This window comes from Gouania willdenowi, chromosome 13, assembly GCF_900634775.1.
Source record: "Gouania willdenowi chromosome 13, fGouWil2.1, whole genome shotgun sequence".
Lineage (NCBI taxonomy): Eukaryota > Metazoa > Chordata > Actinopteri > Blenniiformes > Gobiesocidae > Gouania > Gouania willdenowi.
The window spans coordinates 1,446,963-1,474,683 of record NC_041056.1 but is presented as its reverse complement, the minus strand read 5'-3'; the positions used below and the strand labels follow the sequence as shown (position 1 = coordinate 1,474,683).

The 27,721-nt window shown below is 34.3% G+C and overlaps 1 protein-coding gene across 1 annotated transcript; it reads right to left on the bottom strand.

Moving 5' to 3' along the window:
* Positions 1 to 27,033, bottom strand: LOC114474837 (transient receptor potential cation channel subfamily V member 1-like). Its single transcript, XM_028465395.1, has 15 exons — positions 26,808 to 27,033; positions 24,844 to 24,998; positions 23,203 to 23,355; positions 21,216 to 21,353; positions 19,214 to 19,518; positions 18,961 to 19,137; positions 18,179 to 18,334; positions 18,009 to 18,104; positions 2,747 to 2,817; positions 2,511 to 2,676; positions 2,382 to 2,448; positions 1,257 to 1,570; positions 402 to 526; positions 237 to 343; positions 1 to 165 (listed from the first exon to the last, which is right to left on the bottom strand). The coding sequence occupies exons 1-15, from the start codon at positions 26,966 to 26,968 to the stop codon at positions 89 to 91; spliced, it is 2,268 nt and encodes a 755-aa protein (XP_028321196.1). The 5' UTR covers positions 26,969 to 27,033; the 3' UTR covers positions 1 to 88.
* Positions 27,034 to 27,721: the final 688 nt, after the last annotated feature.

Genomic DNA, 27,721 nt, shown 5'->3' with positions numbered 1-27,721 from the left:
AACATTGAAAAAGTTCTTTAAATAAAAATTCCAGGTTATTTCTTTATGTACATTTTCTTTTTCTTCTCATCTTAAACATCTAAATCTATCAGGGAACTCCAGCTTCTCGGGGGGTTCGTCTGTGACGGATTCTCTCCATCAGCAGGTTCAGCCTCCATCTCCTCTCTGAAAGAGCAAAGAACCAATCAGCAGCTGAACTGAACCTGGAGGAGGTGGGGCTTATCAACCTGATTTACCAGGAGTGTTGTTGTAGTAAGGAGACGTCGTCGCGTGATCTTCAGGATCTTCATCACGAATTCTACCAACGTCTGACCTCCACTGTCTCCAGTTCATTTCCTCCACCCTGTAACAGATAAACCAGTGAAGGAGGAACCAGTGATCCATGGCACTGGTTTTCCTACCTGAAGAAGCGTCGGCACTGGTCCTGTTCAGTAGTGAAACAAACTCTCTTAGAGGTTTTGGACACAAGCTTAGTGGTGATGCAACGCGGTAGAGAACGTTCCATGTCCAGGATGGTGAAGGACCTCTGAGGGAAGGACCACAGGTTTACCACCATTTATGTCAAATGGAAAACAGGGCACACTGGACACACTGGACACAAAGGACACACTGGACACACTGGACACAAAGGACACACTGGACACACTGGACACAAAGGACACACTGGACACAAAGGACACACTGGACACACTGGACACAGGTAGGCAACATGAGTACGCGATGATGTGACAAACAGTGGATAGCGCTCCTTCACATCGATGACCTTTTATTTTGGTACTTTTGGTGAATTTGCACATGAACTAAATATTTTGTTTTACCTGTGACATTTAGATTTAACATTTCAATTTAGATTCACCATGTAAGATTTACGTTTAACATTTAGTTTTAACATTTAGATTCAACAGATAATATTTAGAGTTAGATTTCATATTCTACATTTCAATTTTAACATTTCAATTTTGATTTAATAATTAACATTTAGATTTAGATTTAACATTTATATTTCAATTTAATATTTAACATTCATTGTTAGATTTAATATTAACATTTAGATATTACATTGACGTTACAATTTTATGAGAAAAGTAAATGTCATAATTTTCACAAATATTGCTGTAAATCTGGTCAAAAGAAACGTAAAATCACATAAGTTTTTTAAGCGTGGTTTGTTGCTAAATATTTATTTTAACATGCGCTGCCCCATACGTTGGACCTGCTCCTCCCCAGGTACCTGCAGGTTTTATTTTTTGATGTACCTGCAGGTTCCAGATGTTCTCGCTCTGCTCTGACGTCTTGTTGACGGTGTTCCCCATCAGGGCGATGAGCATGTTGAGCAGCAGGATGTAGGTGAAGATGATGTAGCAGATGAGCAGGATGAAGAACACCTGCTTGTATTCCACTTGGTCGGTGAACTCCAGGTTCCCCATCCCGATGGTGAACTTAAACATCTCCAGAGTGGTGAAGCTCACGTCGTTGTAGCTGGGTTTCTGGCACGCTGAGGACACTGCCTCCATAATGCTGGTGTCGTTGGTCATTCCTGGAGGAGAGTCGTCGATCAGAGCCACGATCGCTGGAGGAGAGAGAAGAACAAAAAAGGCTTATTATAGATTATTACAGTGTATTTCTGTATCATCTTGTGTGTAGTTTTGTATATTTATCACTCTTTTTGTTTGTTTTTGGAGACAATTTGTGTATTTTTTCTGTATTTCTGTAGTCATCAAATGTGTTTTTGGAATAGGGACATGAGCTGGGTTTAGACAGGTTAGTTTTAAACTACTGTACTGCAATAGTAATCCTAATCATTTTTGTTGTCGTTTTGTATATATTTCAGTAATTTTTGATTTTTTCTTCTGGTTCTGTAGATTTTTATCTCATTTTGCGTGTTTTTGTTGTGATTTTGCGTACGTGTATTTATTTGTGTTTTTATATTCATTATTGTGTGTTTTACTTTTTGTGTTCTTGTTTGTGCTATTTCTTTGTGATGTTGTGTTGTAGGAGTCATTTTTGTGTATGTTTTATGTCGTTTTGTGTATTTTTTTTATTTGTCTTATGAGTCATTTTGTGTGTTTGTCTTTTATTTTTCTGTATACTTTGAGTCATCTTGTGTATTTTTGTTGTCATTTTATATACATTTCAGTCATTGTGTATATTTTGTTGTGATTTTGTGTTTTTAGATTCATTATTGTGTGTTTTTGCTCTGGTTTTTCTTTTGTTTTCTCATTGTGTGTTTTTGTCCGTATTTTGTGTTTTTGGATTCATTATTTTTGTTTTTTTCGCATTTTGTGTGTTTTGTGAATAAACTTATGATCAATTTGTCGTCAGATCAAAGCAGGAAGTCCTGTCAATAACCCATCCCTATCGCTGTGATATTGTCCACTCACCAGCAGAGAATCCCAGCAGCATAACACTGTAGACACACAGGAAGTGCATCAGATCTCCAAGAATCATCTGAGGAACAATCAGAGGAAGTGAACACGTGTCTAACCATCCAATCATCTCTCGTTGCTCACCCTCTGCATCATCACGTTGTAGATTCCCATCTGTTTAGAACCTCGTGAGTAGTAGAGGACGTTCATCCAGGAAAGAGCCAGAGACAGAACCAGCAGACCCACGTACTCCCTACGAGCACAGGCGTACAGAACCGCAGCTACCAGGAGCAGAACGGCCTGCAGGAAGCTTCAGGAAACACACGGAACCAGGGGTTAGAAACCAGGAAGGAACAAAGAAAGCAGCTGCATACACTTACAACAGGATGTCACTGAATCCGTCGATGAACAGAGACTTCAGGGTCGGAGGGTTCCTCAGGAAAACTCTGATCTGGAATAAAGAGAATTTAAAAAAGTTATTGTTCCATAATTTAAAATATCTGTTGATTTTTTTCATGACCAAAGACTTATTTTACTGAAAGATTGATCAATTAATTCATAAAAAATCCTACAATGTGATTTTATGGATTTTTTCTTCTCATTTTGTCTCTCATAGTTGAGGTTTACCTATGATTAAACTTCAGGTCTCTCATCTTTTTAATTTGGAGAACTTTCACCACTGTATATTTACTTATTGAAAAAGGTTTTAACACGTAAAATTGAGAACAGAAAAGTCACTTCAAACCACCACACAAAGTTTCCTGTGCTTTTATTATCTGCAGTCATTTCAACTCAGTAAAAAAACATTAAATATTTCTAAAACCCTGCAATGGATCACAAACATAAACACACAAATAGCTTAGGAATAATAGATTCTACACAGACAAATGTATTTCATTTATTGCTTAAATAACGTATAAATATTGCATTTATATGTGGAAGTGAAAAATAGGGAACAATAATGTTAAGATATGTTTTTATTGGTGCATTTCGAGACTTTGATGTTGATTGTGGATAGGCTCTGTGGAGCTTTGACTTCTGTGTAGTGTTTGTCAGTAATTCAAAGGTTGTCGGTTGGAGTCCCACTCAAGCCATTGACAGTTATTTTATTGCTTCCTTAAGTAAGGCTATAATACTATAGCTATATAGTAAAAATGGAATTAAGGCTATAGTAAGGCATAAAAATTGTAAAAAAATTTCAAACACCAAAAAATAGAGATAAGGCATGAAAAATTAGTGAAAAAATTAAAAACACAAAAAAATGGAGGTAAGGCTATAATAAGGCATAAAAAATGGTGAAAATTTCTGAAACGACAAAAAATGAAGGTAAGGCTATAATAAGGCATAAAAAATGGCGACAAATTATCAAACACCAAAAAAATGGAGGTAAGGCTATAACAAGGCATAAAAATGGCGAAAACTTATCAAACACCGAAAATGGAGGTAAGGCTATAATAAGGCATAAAAAATGTTGAAAATTTCTGAAACGACAAAAAATTGAGGAAAGGCTATAATAAGGCATAAAAAATGGCGAAAACTGATCAAAGGTCAAAAAATGGAGGTAAGGTTATAATAAGGCATAAAAAATGGTGAAAAAATTAAAAACGCTGAAAAATGGAGGTAAGGCTATAATAAGGCATAAAAAATGTTGAAAATTTCTGAAACGACAAAAAATTGAGGAAAGGCTATAATAAGGCATAAAAAATAGTGAAAAAATTTTAAACGCTAAAAAATGGAGGTAAGGCTACGGTAAGGCATAAAAAATGGCAAAAAAAATTTCAAACCCCAAAAAATGGAGGTAAGGCTATAATAAGGCATAAAAATTGTGAAAAAATTTTAAACACTAAAAAATGGAGGTAAGGTTATAATAAGGCATAAAAAATGTTGAAAATATTTGAAACGACTAAAAATGGAGGTAAGGCTATAATAAGGCATAAAAATAGTGAAAAAATTTAAAACGCTAAAAAATGGAGGTAAGGCTATAATAAGGCATAAAAAATGGCGAAAACTGATCAAACGTCAAAAAATGGAGGAAAGGCTATAATAAGGCATGAAAAATGGTGAAAAAATTAAAAACTCTAAAAAATGGAGGTAAGGCTATAATAAGGCATAAAAATGGCAAAAAAATTTCAAACACCAAAAAATGGAGGTAAGGCTATAGTAAGGCATAAAAAATGTTGAAAATATTTGAAACGACAAAAAATGGAGGAAAGGCTATAGTAAGGCATGAAAAATGGTGAAAAAATTTCAAACCCCAAAAAATGGAGGTAAGGCTATAGTAAGAGATAAAAAATTGTGAAAACATTTCAAACACTAAAAAATGGAGGTAAGGCTATAGTAAGGCATAAAAAATGTTGAAAATATTTGAAACGACAAAAAATGGAGGAAAGGCTATAGTAAGGCATAAAAAATGGTAAAAATTTTTGAAACGACAAAAAATTGAGGAAAGGCTATAGTAAGGCATGAAAAATGGTGAAAAAATTTTTAACACCAAAAAATAGAGGTAAGGTTATAATAAGGCATAAAAAATGGCGAAAACTGATCAAACGTCAAAAAATGGAGGTAAGGCTATAATAAGGCATAAAAAATGGTGAAAAAATTAAAAACGCTAAAAAATGGAGGTAAGGCTATAATAAGGCATAAAAAATGTTGAAAATTTCTGAAACGACAAAAAATTGAGGAAAGGCTATAATAAGGCATAAAAAATAGTGAAAAAATTTAAAATGCTAAAAAATGGAGGTAAGGCTACAGTAAGGCATAAAAAATGGCAAAAAAAATTTCAAACCCCATAAAATGGAGGTAAGGCTATAATAAGGCATAAAAAATGGCGAAAAAATTTCAAACACCAAAAAAATGGAGGTAAGGCTATAGTAAGTCATAAAAAATAGTCAAAAAATTTCAAACACCAAAAAATGGAGGTAAGGCTAAAGTAAGGCAGAAAAAATAGTGAAAAAATTTCAAACCCCAAAAAATGGAGGTAAGGCTAGAGTAAGGCATGAAAAATGGCAAACAACATTCAAACGCCAAAAAATGGAGGTAAAGCAATAATAAGGCATAAAAAATGGTGAAAAAATTTCAAAAACCAAAACATGGAGGTAAGGCTAGAGTAAGGCATGAAAAATGGTGAAAAAATTAAAAACGCTAAAAAATGGAGGTAAGGCTATAACAAGGCATAAAAATGGCGAAAACTTATCAAACACCGAAAATGGAGGTAAGGTTATAATAAGGCATAAAAAATGGTGAAAATATTTGAAACGACTAAAAATGGAGGTAAGGTTATAATAAGGCATAAAAAATGGCGAAAACTGATCAAACGTCAAAAAATGGAGGTAAGGCTATAATAAGGCATAAAAAATGGTGAAAAAATTAAAAACGCTAAAAAATGGAGGTAAGGCTACAGTAAGGCATAAAAAATGGCAAAAAAAATTTCAAACCCCATAAAATGGAGGTAAGGCTATAATAAGGCATAAAAAATGGCAAAAAAAATTTCAAACCCCAAAAAATGGAAGTAAGGCTATAATAAGGCATAAAAAATGGCGAAAAAATTTCAAACACCAAAAAATGGAGGTAAGGCTATAATAAGGCATAAAAAATGGCGAAAAAATTTCAAACACCAAAAAATGGAGGTAAGGCTATAGTAAGGCATAAAAATTGTGAAAAAATTAAAAATGCTAAAAAATGGAGGTAAGGCTATAATAAGGCATAAAAAATGTTGAAAATTTCTGAAACGACAAAAAATTGAGGAAAGGCTATAGTAAGGCATAAAAAATAGTGAAAAAATTTAAAACGCTAAAAAATGGAGGTAAGGCTAGAGTAAGGCACAAAAATTGTGAAAAAATTTTAAACACTAAAAAATGGAGGTAAGGCTATAGTAAGGCACAAAAATTGTGAAAAAATTTTAAACACTAAAAAATGGAGGTAAGGCTATAGTAAGGCATAAAAAATAGTGAAAAAATTAAAAATGCTAAAAAATGGAGGTAAGGCTATAATAAGGCACAAAAATTGTGAAAAAATTTTAAACACTAAAAAATGGAGGTAAGGCTATAATAAGGCATAAAAAATGGTGAAAAAATTTCAAACCCCAAAAAATGGAGGAAAGGCATAAAAAATGGCGAAAACTGATCAAACATCAAAAAATGGAGGTAAGGTTATCGTAAGGCATAAAAAATTGTGAAAACATTTCAAACACTAAAAAATTGAGGTAAGACTATAATAAGGCATGAAAAATAATGAAAATTTTTGAAACGACAAAAAATAAAGGTAAGGCTATAGTAAGGCATGAAAAATGGCGAAAAAATTTCAAACACCAAAAAATGGAGGTAAGGCTATAATAAGGCATAAAAAATGGTGAAAAAATTAAAAACGCTAAAAAATGGAGGTAAGGCTATAATAAGGCATAAAAAATGTTGAAAAATTCTGAAACGACAAAAAATTGAGGAAAGGCTATAATAAGGCATAAAAAATAGTGAAAAAATTTAAAACGCTAAAAAATGGAGGTAAGGCTATAATAAGGCATAAAAATGGCGAAAAAATTTCAAACACCAAAAAATGGAGGTAAGGCTATAGTAAGGCATAAAAATGGTGAAAATTTTTCAAACACCAAAAACATAGAGGTAAGGCTATAATAAAGCACTAAAAACTGTGTTAGACTGTTGTGTCTTTGGCGCAATGTATAGTGCATTGGCCTTTGAGAGTTAGTCCATGTTTTTAAGTAACTCAAAGGTTTTGGGTTCAAGTCCCACCAGAGTCAAGTTTTTGACAGTTGAAATTTTATCAACTTGGGTCATTGTGTCTAATCCACAAGTAAACCACAGCAATTTTCTTCTTAAAAAATGGAGGTAAGGCTATAATAAGGCATAAAAAATGGCGACAAATTATCAAACGCCAAAAAATGGAGGTAAGGCTATAATAAGGCATAAAAAATTGGTGAAAAAATTAAAAACGCTAAAAAATGGAGGTAAGGCTATAATAAGGCATAAAAAATGTTGAAAATTTCTGAAACGACAAAAAATTGAGGAAAGGCTATAATAAGGCATAAAAAATAGTGAAAAAATTTAAAATGCTAAAAAATGGAGGTAAGGCTACAGTAAGGCATAAAAAATGGCAAAAAAAATTTCAAACCCCATAAAATGGAGGTAAGGCTATAATAAGGCATAAAAAATGGCGAAAAAATTTCAAACACCAAAAAATGGAGGTAAGGCTATAGTAAGTCATAAAAAATAGTGAAAAAATTTCAAACACCAAAAAATGGAGGTAAGGCTAGAGTAAGGCATGAAAAAATGGCAAACAACATTCAAACGCCAAAAAATGGAGGTAAAGCAATAATAAGGCATAAAAAAATGGTGAAAAAATTTCAAAAACCAAAACATGGAGGTAAGGCTAGAGTAAGGCATGAAAAATGGTGAAAAAATTAAAAACGCTAAAAAATGGAGGTAAGGCTATAACAAGGCATAAAAATGGCGAAAACTTATCAAACACCGAAAATGGAGGTAAGGTTATAATAAGGCATAAAAAATGGTGAAAATATTTGAAACGACTAAAAATGGAGGTAAGGTTATAATAAGGCATAAAAAATGGCGAAAACTGATCAAACGTCAAAAAATGGAGGTAAGGCTATAATAAGGCATAAAAAATGGTGAAAAAATTAAAAACGCTAAAAAATGGAGGTAAGGCTACAGTAAGGCATAAAAAATGGCAAAAAAAATTTCAAACCCCATAAAATGGAGGTAAGGCTATAATAAGGCATAAAAAATGGCAAAAAAATTTCAAACACCAAAAAATGGAGGTAAGGCTATAGTAAGGCATGAAAAATGGCGAAAAAATTTCAAACACCAAAAAATGGAGGTAAGGCAATAGTAAGGCATAAAAAATGGCGAAAAAATTTCAAACACCAAAAAATGGAGGTAAGGCTATAGTAAGGCATAAAAATTGTGAAAAAATTAAAAATGCTAAAAAATGGAGGTAAGGCTATAATAAGGCATAAAAAATGTTGAAAATTTCTGAAACGACAAAAAATTGAGGAAAGGCTATAGTAAGGCATAAAAAATAGTGAAAAAATTTAAAACGCTAAAAAATGGAGGTAAGGCTATAGTAAGGCACAAAAATTGTGAAAACATTTTAAACACTAAAAAATGGAGGTAAGGCTATAGTAAGGCACAAAAATTGTGAAAAAATTTTAAACACTAAAAAATGGAGGTAAGGCTATAGTAAGGCATAAAAATTGTGAAAAAATTAAAAATGCTAAAAAATGGAGGTAAGGCTATAATAAGGCACAAAAATTGTGAAAAAATTTTAAACACTAAAAAATGGAGGTAAGGCTATAATAAGGCATAAAAAATGGTGAAAAAATTTCAAACCCCAAAAAATGGAGGAAAGGCATAAAAAATGGCGAAAACTGATCAAACATCAAAAAATGGAGGTAAGGTTATCGTAAGGCATAAAAAATTGTGAAAACATTTCAAACACTAAAAAATTGAGGTAAGACTATAATAAGGCATGAAAAATAATGAAAATTTTTGAAACGACAAAAAATAAAGGTAAGGCTATAGTAAGGCATGAAAAATGGTGAAAAATTTTCAAAAACCAAAACATGGAGGTAAGGCTATAATAAGGCATAAAAAATGGCGAAAAAATTTCAAACACCAAAAAATGGAGTTAAGGCTATAATAAGGCATAAAAAATGGTGAAAAAATTAAAAACGCTAAAAAATGGAGGTAAGGCTATAATAAGGCATAAAAAATGTTGAAAATTTCTGAAACGACAAAAAATTGAGGAAAGGCTATAATAAGGCATAAAAAATAGTGAAAAAATTTAAAACGCTAAAAAATGGAGGTAAGGCTATAATAAGGCATAAAAAATGGCGAAAAAATTTCAAACACCAAAAAATGGAGGTAAGGCTATAGTAAGGCATAAAAATGGTGAAAATTTTTCAAACACCAAAAACATAGAGGTAAGGCTATAATAAAGCACTAAAAACTGTGTTAGACTGTTGTGTCTTTGGCGCAATGTATAGTGCATTGGCCTTTGAGAGTTAGTCCATGTTTTTAAGTAACTCAAAGGTTTTGGGTTCAAGTCCCACCAGAGTCAAGTTTTTGACAGTTGAAATTTTATCAACTTGGGTCATTGTGTCTAATCCACAAGTAAACCACAGCAATTTTCTTCTTAAAAAATGGAGGTAAGGCTATAATAAGGCATAAAAAATGGCGACAAATTATCAAACGCCAAAAAATGGAGGTAAGGCTATAATAAGGTGTGAAAAATTTTTAAACACCAAAAAATAGAGGTAAGGCTATAATAAGGCATAAAAAATAGCGAAAAAATTTCAAACACCAAAAAATGGAGGTAAGGCTATAATAAGGCATAAAAAATGGCGAAAACTGATCAAACGTCAAAAAATGGAGGTAAGGCTATAATAAGGCATAAAAAATGGCAAAAAAAATTTCAAACACCAAAAAATAGAGGTTAGGCTATAGTAAGGCATAAAAATGGTGAAAATTTTTCAAACACCAAAAACATAGAGGTAAGGCTATAATAAAGCACTAAAAATTGTGTTAGACTGTTGTGTCTTTGGCGCAATGTATAGTGCATTGGCCTTTGAGAGTTAGTCCATGTTTTTAAGTAACTCAAAGGTTTTGGGTTCAAGTCCCACCAGAGTCAAGTTTTTGACAGTTGAAATTTTATCCACTTGGGTCATTGTGTCTAATCCACAAGTAAACCACAGCAATTTTCTTCTTCTTCAAGAAATATTTCACAGAGATGCAATGCAAATATGTATTTCCAAATGTATACCTTTTTTTAAAATACATACGTTTGTAGACTTTACCAAGAGTTACGATAATTGTAGGCAGTACTCACAAGGAACAAACAGCATGACGTTAAGTCATTGAGGTGTTAAAAAATGTTTTTTTTAGAGTCAAAGAAAGAACATTGAGCAGGGCAGGATTTGAACTCAGATCCAACAGGTGAGTGGTCACAGTAAGATATGTGCAAGATCTGATCCCACTGAGCTAAAGCTGGTAGCTAGACTATGCTTAAAAGTTGTGGAAGCAAAGTAATTCCAAATGGCAACAAATGTCCATTTTATGGAGTTAGAAATTTTTTTTGCCATTTTTTTATGCCTCACTATACCCTTACCTCCATTTTTGTTGCTTTAAATTTTTTCTCCCTTTTTTTTGCCTTATCTCCATTTTTGGCATTTTGAATTTATTTGCCCTTTTTTATGCCTTATTATTGTCTTACCTCTATTTTTTGGCATTTGAATTTTTTTTGCCATTTTTTTGCCCTACTATAGCCATACCTCCATTTTTTGCATTTGAAATTTTTTTGACATTTTTATGCCTTACTAAAGCCATACCTCCATTTTTTGACGTTTTAAATTTTTTTCGCTATTTTTTATGCCTTATTATAGCCTTACCTCTATTTTTTTGTTGTTTAAAATTTTTCGCCCTTTTTTTAGCCTTACCTCCATTTTTTGTCGTTTAAAATTTTTTTGCCCTTTGTTTTGCCTTACTATAGCCTTACCTCCAATTTTTGGGATTTGAATTTTTTTGCCATTTTTCAAGCCTTACTATTGCCATACCTCCATTTTTTGGCATTTGAAATTTTTTCGCCATTTTTTTTGCCTTATTATAGCCTTACCTCAATTTTTGGCATTCAAAAAAATAATCGCCATTTTTTATACCTTGCTATATATAGCCTTACCTCCATTTTTTGACGTTTTAAATTCTTTCGCCTTTTTTTATGCCTTATTATAGCCTTACCTCTATTATTTGGCATTTGAAATTTTTTTGCCATTTTTATGCCTTACTATAGCCTTACGTCCTTTTTCTTGGCTTTTAAATCTTTTTGCCATTTTTATGCCTTACTATAGCCTTACCTCCATTTTTTGTCGTTTAAATTTTTTCGCCCTTTTTTTAGCCTTACCTCCATTTTTTGTTGTTTAAAATTTTTCGCCCTTTTTTTTGCCTTATCTCCATTTTTGGCATTTTGAATTTTTTCGCTATTTTTTATGCCTTATTATAGCCTTACCTCAATTTTTTGGCATTTGCAATTTTTTTTGCCATTTTTATGCCTTACTATCGCCTTACCTCCATTTTTTGGCATTTGAAATTTTTTTGCCATTTTTTTTGCCTTACTATAGCCTTACATCCATTTTTGATGTTTGAAATTTTTTCGCGCCTCACTATAGCCATACCTCCATTTTTTGCGTTTGAAATATTTTTGCCCTTTTTGATGCCTTACTATAGCCTTACTTCCTTTTTTTTTTCGCTTAAATTTTTTCGCCCTTTTTTTGCCTTACTATAGCCTTACCTCCATTTTTTGTTGTTTAAAAATTTTCGCCCTTTTTTTAGCCTTACCTCCATTTTTTGGCATTTGAAATTTTTTTGCCATTTTTATGCCTTATTATAGCCATACCTCCATTTTTTGTTGTTTAAAATTTTTTGCCCTTTTTTAGCCTTACCTCCATTTTTTGTCATTTAAAATTTTTTTGCCCTTTATTTTGCCTTACATAGCCTTACTTCCATTTTTTGGCATTTTATATTTTTTCACCATTTTTTATGCCTTACTATAGCCTTAACTCCATTTTTTGTTTTTTAAAAATTTTTCGCCCTTTTTTTTTTGCCTTATCTCCATTTTTGGCGTTTTGAATTTTTTTTGCCCTTTTTTATGCCTTATTATAGCCTTACCTCCATTTTTTGGCATTTGAAATTTTTTTGCCATTTTTTTTGACTTACTATAGCCTTACATCCATTTTTGGCGTTTGAAATTTTTTTTGCCATTTTTATGCCTTAGTATAGCCTTACCTCCATTTTTTGGCATTTGAAATTTTTTCGCCATTTTTTTTGACTTACTATAGCCTTACCTCCATTTTTTGGCATTTGAAATTTTTTCGCCATTTTTTTTGCCTTATTATAGCCTTACCTCAATTTTTGGCATTCAAAAAAATTTTCGCCATTTTTTATACCTTGCTATATATAGCCTTACCTCCATTTTTTGACGTTTTAAATTCTTTCGCCTTTTTTTATGCCTTATTATAGCCTTACCTCTATTATTTGGCATTTGAAATTTTTTTGCCATTTTTATGCCTTAGTATAGCCTTACCTCCATTTTTGGCATTTGAAATTTTTTCGCCATTTTTTTTGACTTACTATAGCCTTACATCCATTTTTGGCGTTTGAAATTTTTTCGCCATTTTTTTTTGCCTCACTATAGCCTTACCTCCATTTTTTGCGTTTGAAATATTTTTGCCCTTTTTGATGCCTTACTATAGCCTTACTTCCTATTTTTTTTCGCTTAAATTTTTTCGCCCTATTTTTAGCCTTACCTCCATTTTTGGCATTTTAAAATTTTTCGCCCTTTTTTTGCCTTATCTCCATTTTTGGCATTTTGAATTTTTTTGCCCTTTTTTATGCCTTATTATTGCCTTACCTCTATTTTTTGGCATTTGAATTTTTTTTGGCCATTTTTATGCCCTACTATAGCCATACCTCCATTTTTTTGCATTTGAAATTTTTTTGATATTTTTATGCCTTACTAAAGCCTTACCTCCATTTTTTGACGTTTTAAATTTTTTCGCTATTTTTTATGCCTTATTATAGCCTTACCTCAATTTTTTGGCATTTGCAATTTTTTTTGCCATTTTTATGCCTTACTATCGCCTTACCTCCATTTTTTGGCATTTGAAATTTTTTTGCCATTTTTATGCCTTAGTATAGCCTTACCTCCATTTTTTGGCATTTGAAATTTTTTTGCCCTTTTTGATGCCTTACTATAGCCTTACTTCCTTTTTTTTTTTCGCTTAAATTTTTTCGCCCTTTTTTTGTCTTACTATAGCCTTACCTCCATTTTTAGTTGTTTAAAAATTTTCGCCCTTTTTTTAGCCTTACCTCGATTTTTTGGCATTTGAAATTTTTTTGCCATTTTTATGCCTTATTATAGCCATACCTCCATTTTTTGTTGTTTAAAATTTTTCGCCCTTTTTTTAGCCTTACCTCCATTTTTTGTCATTTAAAATTTTTTTGCCCTTTATTTTGCCTTACTATAGCCTTACTTCCATTTTTTGGCATTTTATGTTTTTTCACCATTTTTTATGCCTTACTATAGCCTTAACTCCATTTTTTGTTTTTTTAAAATTTTTCGCCCTTTTTTTTTGCCTTATCTCCATTTTTGGCGTTTTGAATTTTTTTGCCCTTTTTTATGCCTTAGTATAGCCTTACCTCCATTTTTTGGCATTTGAAATTTTTTTCGCCATTTTTGATGCCTTACCTCAATTTTTTGGCATTTGAAATTTTTTTGCCATTTTAATGCCTTACTATAGCCTTACCTCCATTTTTGGCATTTAAAAATTTTTCGCCTTTTTTATGCCTTACTTTCGCCTAACCTCAATTTTTTGGCATTTGAAATTTTTTTGCCTTATCTCCATTTTTGGCGTTTTGATTTTTTTTGCCCTTTTTTATGCCTTACATCAATTTTTAGGCATTTGAAATTTTTTTGCCATTTTTATGCCTTATTATAGCCATAACTCCATTTTTTGTTGTTTAAAATTTTTCGCCCTTTTTTTAGCCATACCTCCATTTTTTGTCATTTAAATTTTTTTTGCCCTTTATTTTGCCTTACTATAGCCTTACTTCCATTTTTTGGCATTTTATGTTTTTTCACCATTTTTTATGCCTTACTATAGCCTTAACTCCATTTTTTGTTTTTTAAAAATTTTTCGCCCTTTTTTTTGCCTTATCTCCATTTTTGGCGTTTTGAATTTTTTTGCCCTTTTTATGCCTTATTATAGCCTTACCTCTATTTTTTGGCGTTTGAAATTTTTTTTGCCATTTTTATGCCTTAGTATAGCCTTACCTCCATTTTTTGGCATTTGAAATTTTTTTCGCCATTTTTGATGCCTTACTATAGCCATACCTCCATTTTTGGTATTTAAAAATTTTTCGCCTTTTTTATGCCTTACTTTCGCCTAACCTCAATTTTTTGGCATTTGAAATTTTTTTGCCTTATCTCCATTTTTGGCGTTTTGATTTTTTTTGCCCTTTTTTATGCCTTACTTCAATTTTTAGGCATTTGAAATTTTTTTGCCATTTTTATGCCTTACTATAGCCATACCTCCATTTTTTTGCATTTGAATTTTTTTTGCCATTTTTATGCCTTACTATAGCCTTACCTCTATTTTTTGGCGTTTGATAAGTTTTCACCATTTTTTATGCCTTACTATAGCCATACCTCTATTTTTTGGTGTTTGAAATTTTTTTGCCCTTTTTTATGCCTTATAATAGCCTTATCTTCATTTTTTGTATTCCCACACCTAGAAAAATTTGCATTTCTGTGACAATGAAAGTTGGAATGTGAAAAATAATTTCCAGGTCCTTCAGCTGTATGTGTTTATTGTTAATGAACACAAGTTTACTGTAGGCAGTACTCACAGGGAACAAACAGCATTATACATGAAATCATTTAGTATTTAACAAACATTGATTTAGAGTCAAAGTTACAGACATTGTGCAGGATAAGATTTAAACCAGGATCCGCTGATACTTGCTCAAAGGAAGGTAGAAGCAGACTTGAAGAAAGTTGTTACATCCCACAGCATGCATAGGTATAGGTTCTGTGGTGCAATGGATAGCGCATTGGATGTTTAGGTAGTGATTGAAAGTATTTCAAAGGTTGTGGGTTTGAGTCCCACTAGAGTCAAGTTTTTTACAGTTAAAATATCATTAACCTGGTTCAGTGTGTCTTATCCACAAGTCAACCAATAATTAACTGAAGGCTTTTAGTTAAAACCAGTAAATATCCTTTTTTTTTGTTGGGAAACTTTTGGCAAAGCAGAAGTTATCGGGCTCCTACAATTTTGAGAGTTTTCTTCTTTTCCTCAGTTAAATTCTAAATTTCTATTGTTTGTCAGTTTTTCTGACAAACTTTCTTCTTCGAGCCAGAATGTCCTACACTCTTTAGAACAAGTCATTTATTTACAGAATTTACAGAATCTCAAGGCCGAAGTTCGTGGACCTCGTAGGGTACCAGGGAGCGTGTCAGTCTCATAATTAGAAGGTTGTGAGTTCAATCCACACATGAGGCAGAAGAGTTGTGGTTTAATGAAAATAGAGACATCTCAATGCAACAGTATGATTTCATAAACAACTTTTGCATTTCTTTCAATGTTTGACCTCGACGTCCAATACCTGCTCCATTGAGCCACAGAGCCTCTGACCACATGCAGATATAAACATGGATAACCCAAATGTGCCTGGTTGTTTCAAGTTCAAACTCAAATGTGACTTGAACAGACAATATTTAAATATGGTTAATGGACTTTTTTTTCAGCACATCATACCTCATGTATCAGTATATCAGCCCAAATGCAACAACCTGACTCTACTGGGACTCAAACCAACAACTTTTGAATTTTTTACAAACACTACCTTGAAGTCCAATGCACTATCCATTGCGCCCCATAGTTTCTGACCAAATGAGAGGGTGACTTGAGAACCCCAACTTGCTTTTAAGTTCAATCCTTAATTTGAAGCTTAACAACCTTTAAATACAATAAATACATTTCATTTATTCAGCATGTTATATCTCACATGTTCTCTATACTTCACACACCGATGTTGACTGAACTGTCATTGAAGGTGCTCAACCTCCATTAGGAGCAACTTTCACAGTCTCTTTTACAAGAGATTGAACCAACAACCAACTCTCTAAACCACCTGATCCACTAGCACCTTAGCAATTACTTCGTCTCTTCCACCTTCCACCCAAAGCCATCCATCACGCCATAGAGCAGATGTATAGCTTTGTTAGCGCAATATTCTCATAGACCGAAGGTTGGTTGGGCCTGGTTTTTCAAAAGGTTTGATCTGGATTTGCTAATCTTTTCTTTTGCTGTCCATGATCATGTAATTCATTTGACTTTTGATCCACTTTTTCAAAGCAACATCAGATTAGATCAATCTGATCCAGATATAAACTTCTCAGAATCAACCAAATCTGGATAACTAGAGCTCATCTTTGGTTGATGAAGGTGATTCAAGCCTCTGGAGACCCTGACCAACCTCCTGCATTCTGTCAGAACCAGAACCAGAACCAGAACCAGAACCAGAACAAGACCCAGAACCAGAACCAGAACCAGAACCAGAACAAGACCTAGAACCAGAACCAGAACCAGAAACAGAACCAGCAAACAGGACGTACAACAAGGGACTTAATGGTTAGACACTATTTCTGATTTGGATTTGTTTTGGATTTCAAAAACCAGCGATGCCGTTGTTTTATTGTCTTGTTTTATCATTGCATGCATCACTAAAAATGATCTAAAACAAAAACAACAATGTTTTTGATTGTGATTAATTTACATCAATTATTGACAGAATTAGATAAATTACTTGTGGTCAATATTGAGCTGTTTGGGGGATTATTTTATAAGGTCAAACTCTTTCTACTTTGCTGTAGATCTATACTGTTATATCTACCTAATCACTGTAGATCTATACTGTTATATCTACCTAATCACTGTAGATCTATACTGTTATATCTACCTAATCACTGTAGATCTATACTGTTATATCTACCTAATCACTGTAGATCTATACTGTTATATCTACCTAATCACTGTAGATCTATACTGTTATATCTACCTAATCACTGTAGATCTATACTGTTATATCTACCTAATCACTGTAGAGCTATACTGATATATCTACCTAATCACTGTAGATCTATACTGTTATATCTACCTAATCACTGTAGATCTATACTGTTATATCTACCTAATCACTGTAGATCTATACTGTTATATCTACCTAATCACTGTAGATCTATACTGTTATATCTACCTAATCACTGTAGATCTATACTGTTATATCTACCTAATCACTGTAGATCTATACTGTTATATCTACCTAATCACTGTAGATCTATACTGATATATCTACCTAATCACTGTAGATCTATACTGTTATATCTACCTAATCACTGTAGATCTATACTGATATATCTACCTAATCACTGTAGATCTATACTGTTATATCTACCTAATCACTGTAGATCTATACTGTTATATCTACCTAATCACTGTAGATCTATACTGTTATATCTACCTAATCACTGTAGATCTATACTGTTATATCTACCTAATCACTGTAGATCTATACTGATATATCTACCTAATCACTGTAGGCTGAGGGGTGAACAAAACAATCTTAAACCTTATGAATAAAGTAGATATATATACAGGTTATACTGAATGATCCAAATATAGAATTATTTAATATAATTTTAAAGTTACATTAAAATTTTGGCCTGAAATCCACTGAATCCACCTTCTGATAGATCAGTTTAATCCAGATTGTTTTAATCAATCCTGCTAAAAAGTTCTGAAAAAAACCCAAACTAAAGGTTTGATGACGTGATCTAATCCGATTTTATAATTCGTTTTTTCTTTTGAAAAACTCATTTTTATGATTTGATTCGATCTGTTATCCAGAACCCAGGCCCTGGAATCTCAGATTACAAGCTCTGGTTCCTTGTATGAGCCCAGTTTGTCTCGGGTCTTGAACATTTATGATTTTGTCCAAAGTTTGACAGAAGTGTGTTCTTGTGATCTGGTCAAAGAACTCGTTATACATTTTTCAGCCTTCCTACCGAATTGTAGAGAAACCACACGGCTCCCAGGACACTGATGATCTCTCCCAGACTCCTGAAGTAATCCAGGGGAACTTTCTCAATGGGAAACGGTGGCTGAGGTTGAAACACGTCATTGTCAGTCAAATGAAGGCTTTTAAACAGGCGTTACAGTAGTAGCGTTACTGTACCTGTCCGTCCTTTCTGAAGCAGGCCACGGCCGTGAAGATGAGCAGGTAGATCAGATAAAACACAAACTTGGTCCAGAACAGTTTGGAGGCGAACATCTCCCATTTGTCCTCCAGCAGACTGCGCAGGGGTTCGATCTGGAGCAGCTCGGGTCGATTCTGAGGAAGTGTTCATTGTTCTGATAACTATCATCACATTAAACCATGGAAAAGTCAGTCTAAAGAAGCCAGATTTAACATCATGTTGATCAAACACAAATAAAGCGTTAAAGTGATAGTGTTTACTTTAATCTTTGTGACTGAGAGCTAGACTAGATCAACTCTGATCTCTACACACCTGACGATACATCTGTAAGAACGTGTGGGTGAGAAACGTTCAACTGATCTATAAAAGGTTCATGTTTGGGTCATTCATGTCATTTCACACATGGTTCACGCACTTTGTGATTATTCAACAGTCAGGCTGTAAATGTCACCAGATAGGATGTATAGCAGATCTTTTCTATAATCTGAGAGAGTAGGTGGAGCTATATTACTATACTATATTTACATTTCTATGTGATGGAGTTCCTGATATATTGGAAGATGAAAATGGAAGAAAAATGAACTAAATTGTCCATATCTCATAAAGTATTCATTCGATCAAACTAATAATTTACAGTGTGACTATTGAATTATTAAGCAACGATTAGTAAACATTTCAAAATTTTTGGAGACTGAAGTGCGCGGGATGTCCTGAAAATGACCATCTGAGACTGCAACCCCATCAAGTGAAAGTCTCTTACTGGGATTTCACTGCCAAACACGATGATCTCCAGCACAGACTGGGCCTCGTCGGTGTCGATAGATCTCATCTCGTACAGTGAGGATCGAACCGGTCCGTACACCCACTCTGTGTACTTCCTGGACAACGGTTTGGTTTCCTCGTCTGTGAACTCCCGATCCAGGATGTGCTTGAAGATCTGAGACATCATTAGAGAGAGACGTTAAATATCCGTGTTTGTGAGGTTTTTTAGGCTTTCGGGAAAACACACTCACACCAATCTTTCCGAGCTTGGCGGCTAGTTTCAGAGGAATCAAGCCACGGTTGTTTTCAATTCTCTCCAAGTCCACCTGTTTTTTCTTCTGGAGCTTGTGGTGCCGAATGAGGATTTCGTCGTACACGTTTGCGATCATGTCGGTGTTCTCCTGCGTGTTGTCGGCTATGATGACTAAGGTGTGCAGCACGGTGTTGCCCTGAGAGTCTTTATCCGTCACGTCGGCTCTACGGTGAGGGTTGTCCATGAGGAACGCAACGATCTCTGGTTGGTTGGTGCAAGCGGCCAATGACAGAGGCAGCTCCCCTGATACACACACACTGGGTTAGAACTCAGTAGAGAAAAACTCTCTCACATTTATAAATGATTGACACAAAATCTCTCAATGATTCGATTTTTTGTTTCAAAATTTCTTCAATTCCGTTTTTTGAGTTTAGCTAATTCTGCGTCAGTTTAGCTTTTTCCATTTCATCGTCTTTCAGTGTTTAAATGACTTTGTATTTGTAAAGCACATTTCATACACAAGGCAATTCATTGTGCTTTACATGGTTAAAAAGTACAACAGTTGAAAAATCAATAAGAACATTAAAATCAGCAGTAAAAACTATAAATCAACAAAAACTTGATAAAAAAATCTCCATATCAATCATACGCAGGAGAGAAAAAGTGTGTCTTGATCAAACATGGGCAACTGGCAGCCCAGAGGCCACATGTGGCCCTCAATCTAATTTAATGTGGCCCCCAAAGTAACCAAATAAAATTACATTAAAGAAGTACACAAAAATATACACTGTTTCTCACAAAACACACAAGTGGACTACAAAATGACAGAAAAATGTAGACAATGACACAAAAATACAGAAAATGACACAAAAAATTTGAAAACAACTTTAAAAATAAACAAAATGATGAAGAAATGACAGACACAAAATAACGCATACAAAATGAAAGATAAATACATATTATGAGAATGAAAATTCCTCAAACTATCAACGAAATTGGAAAATGTACACTGTTATGGTCAATTATTATATTCATCATCATATCCTCAAATGTATGTTCATGTGTACAATTTGTCATGTTTTAATACATGACGACTCCATTACTCATTACACTTTTGAACAGCTGAATCATGATTAAACAGTACAGAGCGTACTCAGTGCAGCACAGTCTCTGCCAAGCCAGAATCTCTGCTCACATGCAGACATACACTGACGCACACACTTATCAAGACAGATAAAGACTGGAGCCAAACCTTCTCATAACATCTTCATCATCCTCCAACATTGCCACTATGGGCATCTGACTCCCTCCCTTTTGTCTCTCACTGTTGGGACCTTTTCTTATCTGTATAAAAAGCTTAAGCTTTGAAACTGTTGGAGCGGGGCGCGGCACTTCCTTCGGACGTCCGCCTGGACGGATGCTAATTTTGTTTCACTTTGTTCCATCTTGTACCTTTTTACTTAGCAATAGAATAAACTTTTTATATAAAATCATCAATGCTTCTCCTGGATTCCATCATTCAACCAGAGCAATGAATCATGTCACTAAATGAGGTCAACCGTAAATTCTGCCGTAACAACACAAAAATGGCTAAAAAAATACAACAAAAATGCACAAAATGACTATGAAACTCCACAGAATTACACAAAAATTCAAGAAAAATACACAAAATGACAGAAAAACATATAAAATGGCAGTAAACATATAGAAAATAACTCTAAAACACACAACGTAATGAGAAAAAAATTCACAAAATGAATCAAAAAATACAAACAAACAAACAGAGGAATAAAGGAAACGTGTGATGTGTGACGGTTTACGCCATGTCGTACATACACTTGCTAGACATTCAATCACATGATTGTAGCGAGAAAAATCCTGTGTAAAATGTATGAGAGGCTTTTCTGTCTCCAGGTGACCCAATGTTGAGAACCCCTGGCCTATTCACCATTAGTGGTGACATTTCCATATTCACAGGAAGAGGTTGGTTCTCTGCTCACCAAAATAAAAGCCCAGTCCTTTATGGCGCTGGAAGAACTTCCCGTTGGCTTTGGCCTGAACGTCGGCTCCTTTCTGAACCAGTAGCTGAACGTGGTCGAAGCTCCGCCTCTCAATGGCCACGTGCAGGGCGGTCTGACCTGAGACAGGAAACAAGACGTTAGTGACGCTTTGCTTAGTGGGAACGTTTAGGATAGAGGTGGGAAACTTTTATCACAGCAATGGCTGCAATAATGTTTGCTTGATCAAAGGGTCACATGATCAACATTTACTGTACGTCAGCATTTAGAATAATGACCCAGTAACTTTTATGTGTTTTTCTGTCATTCTGTGGTATGATATGTTTGTTGTTGTTTTAGTTGTTAAGTCATTTTGTGCATTTCTGTTGTCTTTTTGTGTATTTTTCCTGTACAATGTATGTCTTTTTTTTATGTATTTGTATTGTTATTTTGTTTGTCTGTTGCACTGTTGGTTTGCAGAGTCATTTTTGTGTTTTTCCTGTCTTTTTGTGTAGTTTTGTTATAATTTTCCACAATTTTGTATGTTTTTTGAGTCATTTTGTGTATTACTGTTGTCGTTTTTTTCATTTTTGTTGTAATTTTGTGTGTTTCTGTGGTATTTTCTTGGTTTTTCTCTTGTCTTTTACTGGATTTTTCTGTAATGTTGTATTTTTTTGGTATATTTTAGTGTATTATAATTTTTTTTTGCGTATTTGTGTTGTAATTTTGTTTGTATGAAGTACTGTGGGTTTGCGGAGTGATTTTTGCGTCCTTGTCTTTTTATGTAATTTTGTATGTTTTTTGAGTCATTTTGTGTTATTGGGAGTTTTGTGTGTATTACTGTTGTCGTTTTGTTCATTTTTGTAGTAGTTTTGTGTGTTTCTAAGGTATTTTCTGTGTTTTTCCTCTTGTCTTTTACTGGATTTTTGTGTAATGTTGTATAATTTTGGTATATTTGTATTTGGCAATTGAAAATTGCAAAATACATTGTTCTCGTAGAAGTTATTATTATTTTTCTTGTCCAGGAACTCCTCCTCAGCTATTAATGCTGCACTAATAACATGTATGTCATCTCATAGGGGTTATGGCAAGGATGTGCAGACGACCATTTATGGAATATTTACCATACAAGTGTGATGTTTACATTTATGAAAAGATCATCTCAAGTGGAGTATTTTATTTAATTGTACCAAAGCTGTACAACCTACCAGTAAAAAGATCGGTAGGGGTAAAAATATATATTTCCTATAACTTGGCCACACATTGAGATCCAGTGCTCAGACTGGTACCATTGAACAACATTTACTTTCAATGTGTGACCTTGACCTTCACTCAAGGTCATATTTAAGGTCAAGGTCAATCTTCTGGTTTTCCTGCATTTTTACTTTCAGTTTAATTAGTAAAAAGAACAAATCCAGATACAGGTTTTTATTTTTCCCAATTTTTTCAATTTGCCAAATAAGTATTTGCTTTGCCAATTCAGGTCTGGCCTAGTTTAGTGTATTATTGTTTTTGTGTTGTGTATTTTGTGACATTTTGTGCGTTTACTTTGGGGGTTGCACTACGGTAGCTGAGAAGTGTCAGGTGAATGCATTTACAGAAACGAACACAAATGCAAACCGGCCACAACGGAAGTGTTTCCGACGGACCGGTATTACAGTCGGACGGGTATTATGATATGATAGCCTGATATGAAAAATATAAGAGTATCCTAATCAACTTTCACTTACTTTCATACGTGTTTCGATGTCTTCTTCTTGTTCTTAACTGTTCTGGTGGGTTAAAAACATCCGCCAGAAACGTGTCCGTCTGTAATACCGGTCCGTCGGAAACACTTCCGTTGTGACCGGTTTGCATTCGTGTTCGTTTCTGTAAATGCATTCACCTGACACTTCCCAGCCACCGTAGTTGCACAAAATTAGACCGAGGGTCACATTGGGCCCCGGGCCGCCGGTTGCCCATGTCTGGTTTCGGGGGAGGTTCTCGTCACCTTTATAGAACGGGTCTGTGTAGGACGCGTTGATCAGGCTCTGCAGGTCGCCTGTTTTCTCTGCGATGTCCATCAGAACCTCAATGGTGTCGTTTTTACCGTTTTTCAGGTTCAGCAAAGCTTTGAGGAGAGCAGTTTTCCCATTGGTTTCATCTGAAAGAACACATGAACGTTGATAAATCCTCCAAACATCTAGTGTGGAACACTTTCCAACCTTTTCTACTCCCTTAGCATTCTTAAATTTAGTTTGTGTTCTCAGCACAAAACTAAAAGTTCATCAATAATCAGTTCAAACATATTTGGAAGTGTAATAAAATGACTTCATAGAAAATGTCATTTTTCCAGGACAAAGCAGATCTACTGTACACGCTGAGTCAGCAGTTTGTTCTGTCTTTACTCCATCAATCAGCCTAAATACGTCTAAGGACGGTGATAAACAGACGACTGAAAGGACAATGAGTCTGTTGTGCTTCTATATTCTGTGTTTACCTTAAAGCAGGGGTTCTCAACCTTGGGTCAGAGACGCACTGGGAGAGGGTCGCATTATACCTAAAAAACTAAGAATGTTTTCTGAACAATTTGAGCAATTTTTTTTTTTGCTTTTTTTTTATTTTATTTTTTTTAACCATATTTCTGCAATTACATCAAACTCACCATATTTTCACTTATTTTCATCACTTTTTCTTGTCATATTTTTGCTCCTTTTAATGTATTTTTGCTACATTTCTCCAATTTTTGACACTTCTACATCACATTTTAATGCCTTTTCTGCACATTTTTCCACTTACAAACCATTTCCACCACTTTTCCACCTAATGTCACATATGTTGACCCATTATTGTCACTTTTAACCTCTTTTCACCAGATTTCATGCTCATTTTTGCCAATTTAACCACATTCACCATTTGCCAGGCTCATTATTTGCCAGTTGAAACTAATTGTTTTTCCTTTTTAAATTACATTACCCCAAACCCCCCTCCCACATTTTTGCCACTTTTAAGCCATTATTGACATGGACCATCATTTTACTGACTTTATGGATGGACCCCAAAAATCTCTCCTTTATTCCCCCTTATAGATGGTCCTGTCTCCACATGACTGTTCTTCAATGTTCATGTCTGTGTTCAACCACCTTCAGATACAGTGGGGGTCCCTGCTCTATGGGACCTTTATTTTGGAGGTTGCAGGCTGAAAAGGTTGAGAACCACTGCTTTAAAACACTGTATGATGCACTTGTTTGTCTAAAAACTTGATTTTTTTTTTTTCACGTGAGATGTCGTTTGTACAGAAAATATGCAAAAATGGCTCATAAGGATTTACATGAACATCGCACACACTGAGGAGGAACTTTGGAGCAAATTACTGCAAAGGTTTACATCAAGATACAGCCCTTACTAAACATTTAATTCTGTTGTAATTAAGTTATTGTATGTTTTATACATATATATGTATATATATATATATATAGGTAACCAGGGACGACAGATGGAAACTAGCTGTTTAGCTATACCCTGGTGTAGAACATGTTATGATCTTAATGTCTGCATTGTTCCTCAAATAAAGACTAGACAAAAAAAAGTGAAGGCCTGGGGCCACGAAGGGCCTCTACAGGACTCCTGTTCCTCACTGGTTCTGACTCACCAGTGAACTCAGGGCTGGTGAGTCTCTTATTGTGAAGCAACAGGAAGTCCATGAGGCTGTGGAGCAGCTCTGCATCGCCCTGTGAGGCTGCCTGGAAGACTCTCTCTCTGGTGAAGACGTCTCCACCCACCATCTCTGAGCTGCCATCCTTCGGACTGGACACGCACACGCACACGCACACACACACACACACACACACACACACACACAGAGTCACCATGTAGAAGTTGTTATTAAGTCAGTGATTCTCAACATGTGGCTCTTTATGTCTTAATTTTAATTATTATTACCCCAAATACCTTAAAAGTGGAAACTTTTGAATCCCCCCCTTTTTTTTTTTTTTTTTAAATCTCTTTCCTTTTGGACGTTTTGTAACTTCCTTCTTCCCATTTTTTGCCCATTTTTAAAAAGTTCTGACACTTTTTTCTGACTTTAGTTCTACTTTTTGTCAATAAATACACATTTTTTTTCCATTTAAACACGTTCAGTTGACACTTATACAAGTTTTGTCCTTTGTTGAAAAAGAACCCACAGCTGACGGGACCAGCACACTTTAGATCGACGCCCACTGGGACCAGATGCTTAAGCCACCCCTGAATGTGGGAATGACATCATCATGAGTCTGAAACCTGGATCGACCTGCTTGGGTTGGGTTGGTTGAGCTGTTTGTAGCTGTGGTGGTTTTACGGTGACTCAGCATTTGTGCTCCATTAAACTGATGATTTAAGTATTTATGTGTTTCTACCATTAATATATATATTCTCATGTCATTTTGTGTGTTTAGATTGTATTTTTTCTAGTTTTTAAGTCATTTTTGGTGTAATTTTTCCATTTTATTTGATTATGTATTTGTTTATTTGTGCAATACTTTGTGTAAATGTTCCAGATTTAGCCATGAGCTAATCTGTAGTTGTCACACATTTAAGACAATGACAATAAAATATATACTCATGGACATAATAAACAGATTATTTACAACCAATGAAGCATTTTCTTATTAAATGAACTTCCTAAAATGCTTTTAACTATTTTTTATATTCTTTCTGTTTCTGTCATTTTGTGTATTTTGTATATTTTCGGTCACAAAAAAGAAAAAAATATAATCATTAGGGGGAAAAAAAACTCATATCATTAATTTAAGCAGATAAAAAACACTAATTAGTGATTAAAAACCTACAAAACAACTAAATCCACAAATCAAATAAAAATGAAAGAAACAATGTCTGACAAAACCAGAAACAACAAAAAACAAAAAGAATAATATCAAATATAAAGAAAGACTATATGTTTACTATCAGTTATAATTAATTAAGATATGAATATTTTATGAGTATAAAATGTGGAGAAACATTTAACAAAGGTTTCTGTCTATAGATGACAATAAAAACAGAAATATATTCAGGTTATTTAGTTTAATAAAACAAAACATTTATGTTCTTTTCTTTTTTTAACTGTTTTTGCAGAGATTTGCTAGTGTTTCTCCACTTCAGAGTTCTTCTTCTTCTTCTTCTTCTTCTTCTTCTTCTAATTAATGGAAACAAGACGTGTCGTGTAAGGACGTACAGTGTGCGCAGTCACATGGTGTCAGAGTGTCGTCTGTACAGTGTCGTACAGTTTGAGCTGGAGATGAGAACTTGTGCTCACATACATCTTTGTCCATCACTGTGTTTAACCACAACAAACGAGGTTGGTGTGGGAGCCTCAGGGGAGGAGCTAAAGAGCCACATGTGGCTCCAGAGCCCCATGTGTGTTGGACGTAAATCTGATGTTAAACTTCCTCTGTTTGTGGTTGAAGGGAAGTTGTTCAGTGAACTGATCCTAAACCATGTTTCTAAACCCAGTGAAATGATGGACCGGCTCCAGCTCAGGTGTGTTTAGCCGTAAGCTAACACCTGCTTTGAATCAGGATCCAGATTCCCTAGTTGTCATTGAACACAGTGTACCAGTCAGACCAGTCTGCCTACCTTTTCAGAGGGATGTTGGTGTCCATGGGCACAGAAATACTCTCAGAGCTGTCCTGGTTCAGGAGCCACTCCAGCCCGTTCTCCTCATCCTCCTCGTTCTCCTCCTCAGGCCCCCAGGGGCCCCCAGGCCCCCCACTGTCTGATGAAGGACCGCTCTCCATGTTCAGGTGTGTGTGTGTGTATGTGTGTCTGTGCAGAGCTCAGCACAGGTGTAGAATGACATACTGTGTCAGTGAGTGTGTGTTACCTTGGTCACGCCACGCCCTCTCACACACACACACACACACACACACACACACACACACACACACACACACACACACACACACACACACACACACACACACACACACACACACACACACACACACACGTGACCTTCGATCACTTTCCAATGAAAGCTGTAATAATAAAACAATAAACACACAATATGAACTTATTTTGCAGATGATGTTTCAAAACTTGTTTACAATAAAATTATCTTGTAGTGAACAAATTAATAGTTTAATAAGTTCAAATATCATGTTTTAAAACATCATCAGAATCAGAATCAGAATCAACTTTATTGGCCAGGGGTGAATGAATACACACGAGGAATTTCTTTTGGTGACCTGTGCTCTCTCAGGTAGTATAACATTAAATAATAACAATCAACTAGAATAAAGAAAAAGAAATAAAATAAAGAAAAATAAATAAAAAAAAGAAGTATAAACATAAATATAAGAGTAGTTAGACTAATATGTGCAAACTAAATAAAAATAACAAGATAATAATAATAGTAATAATAATAATAATAATAATAATAATAATAATAATGAATAAAATAAGAATACAATAATAATAATAATAAGATAATAGTGCAGTAGTGCATTGATGAGTAGTGCAAATAGGTGAACATTTAAATGAAAAAATTA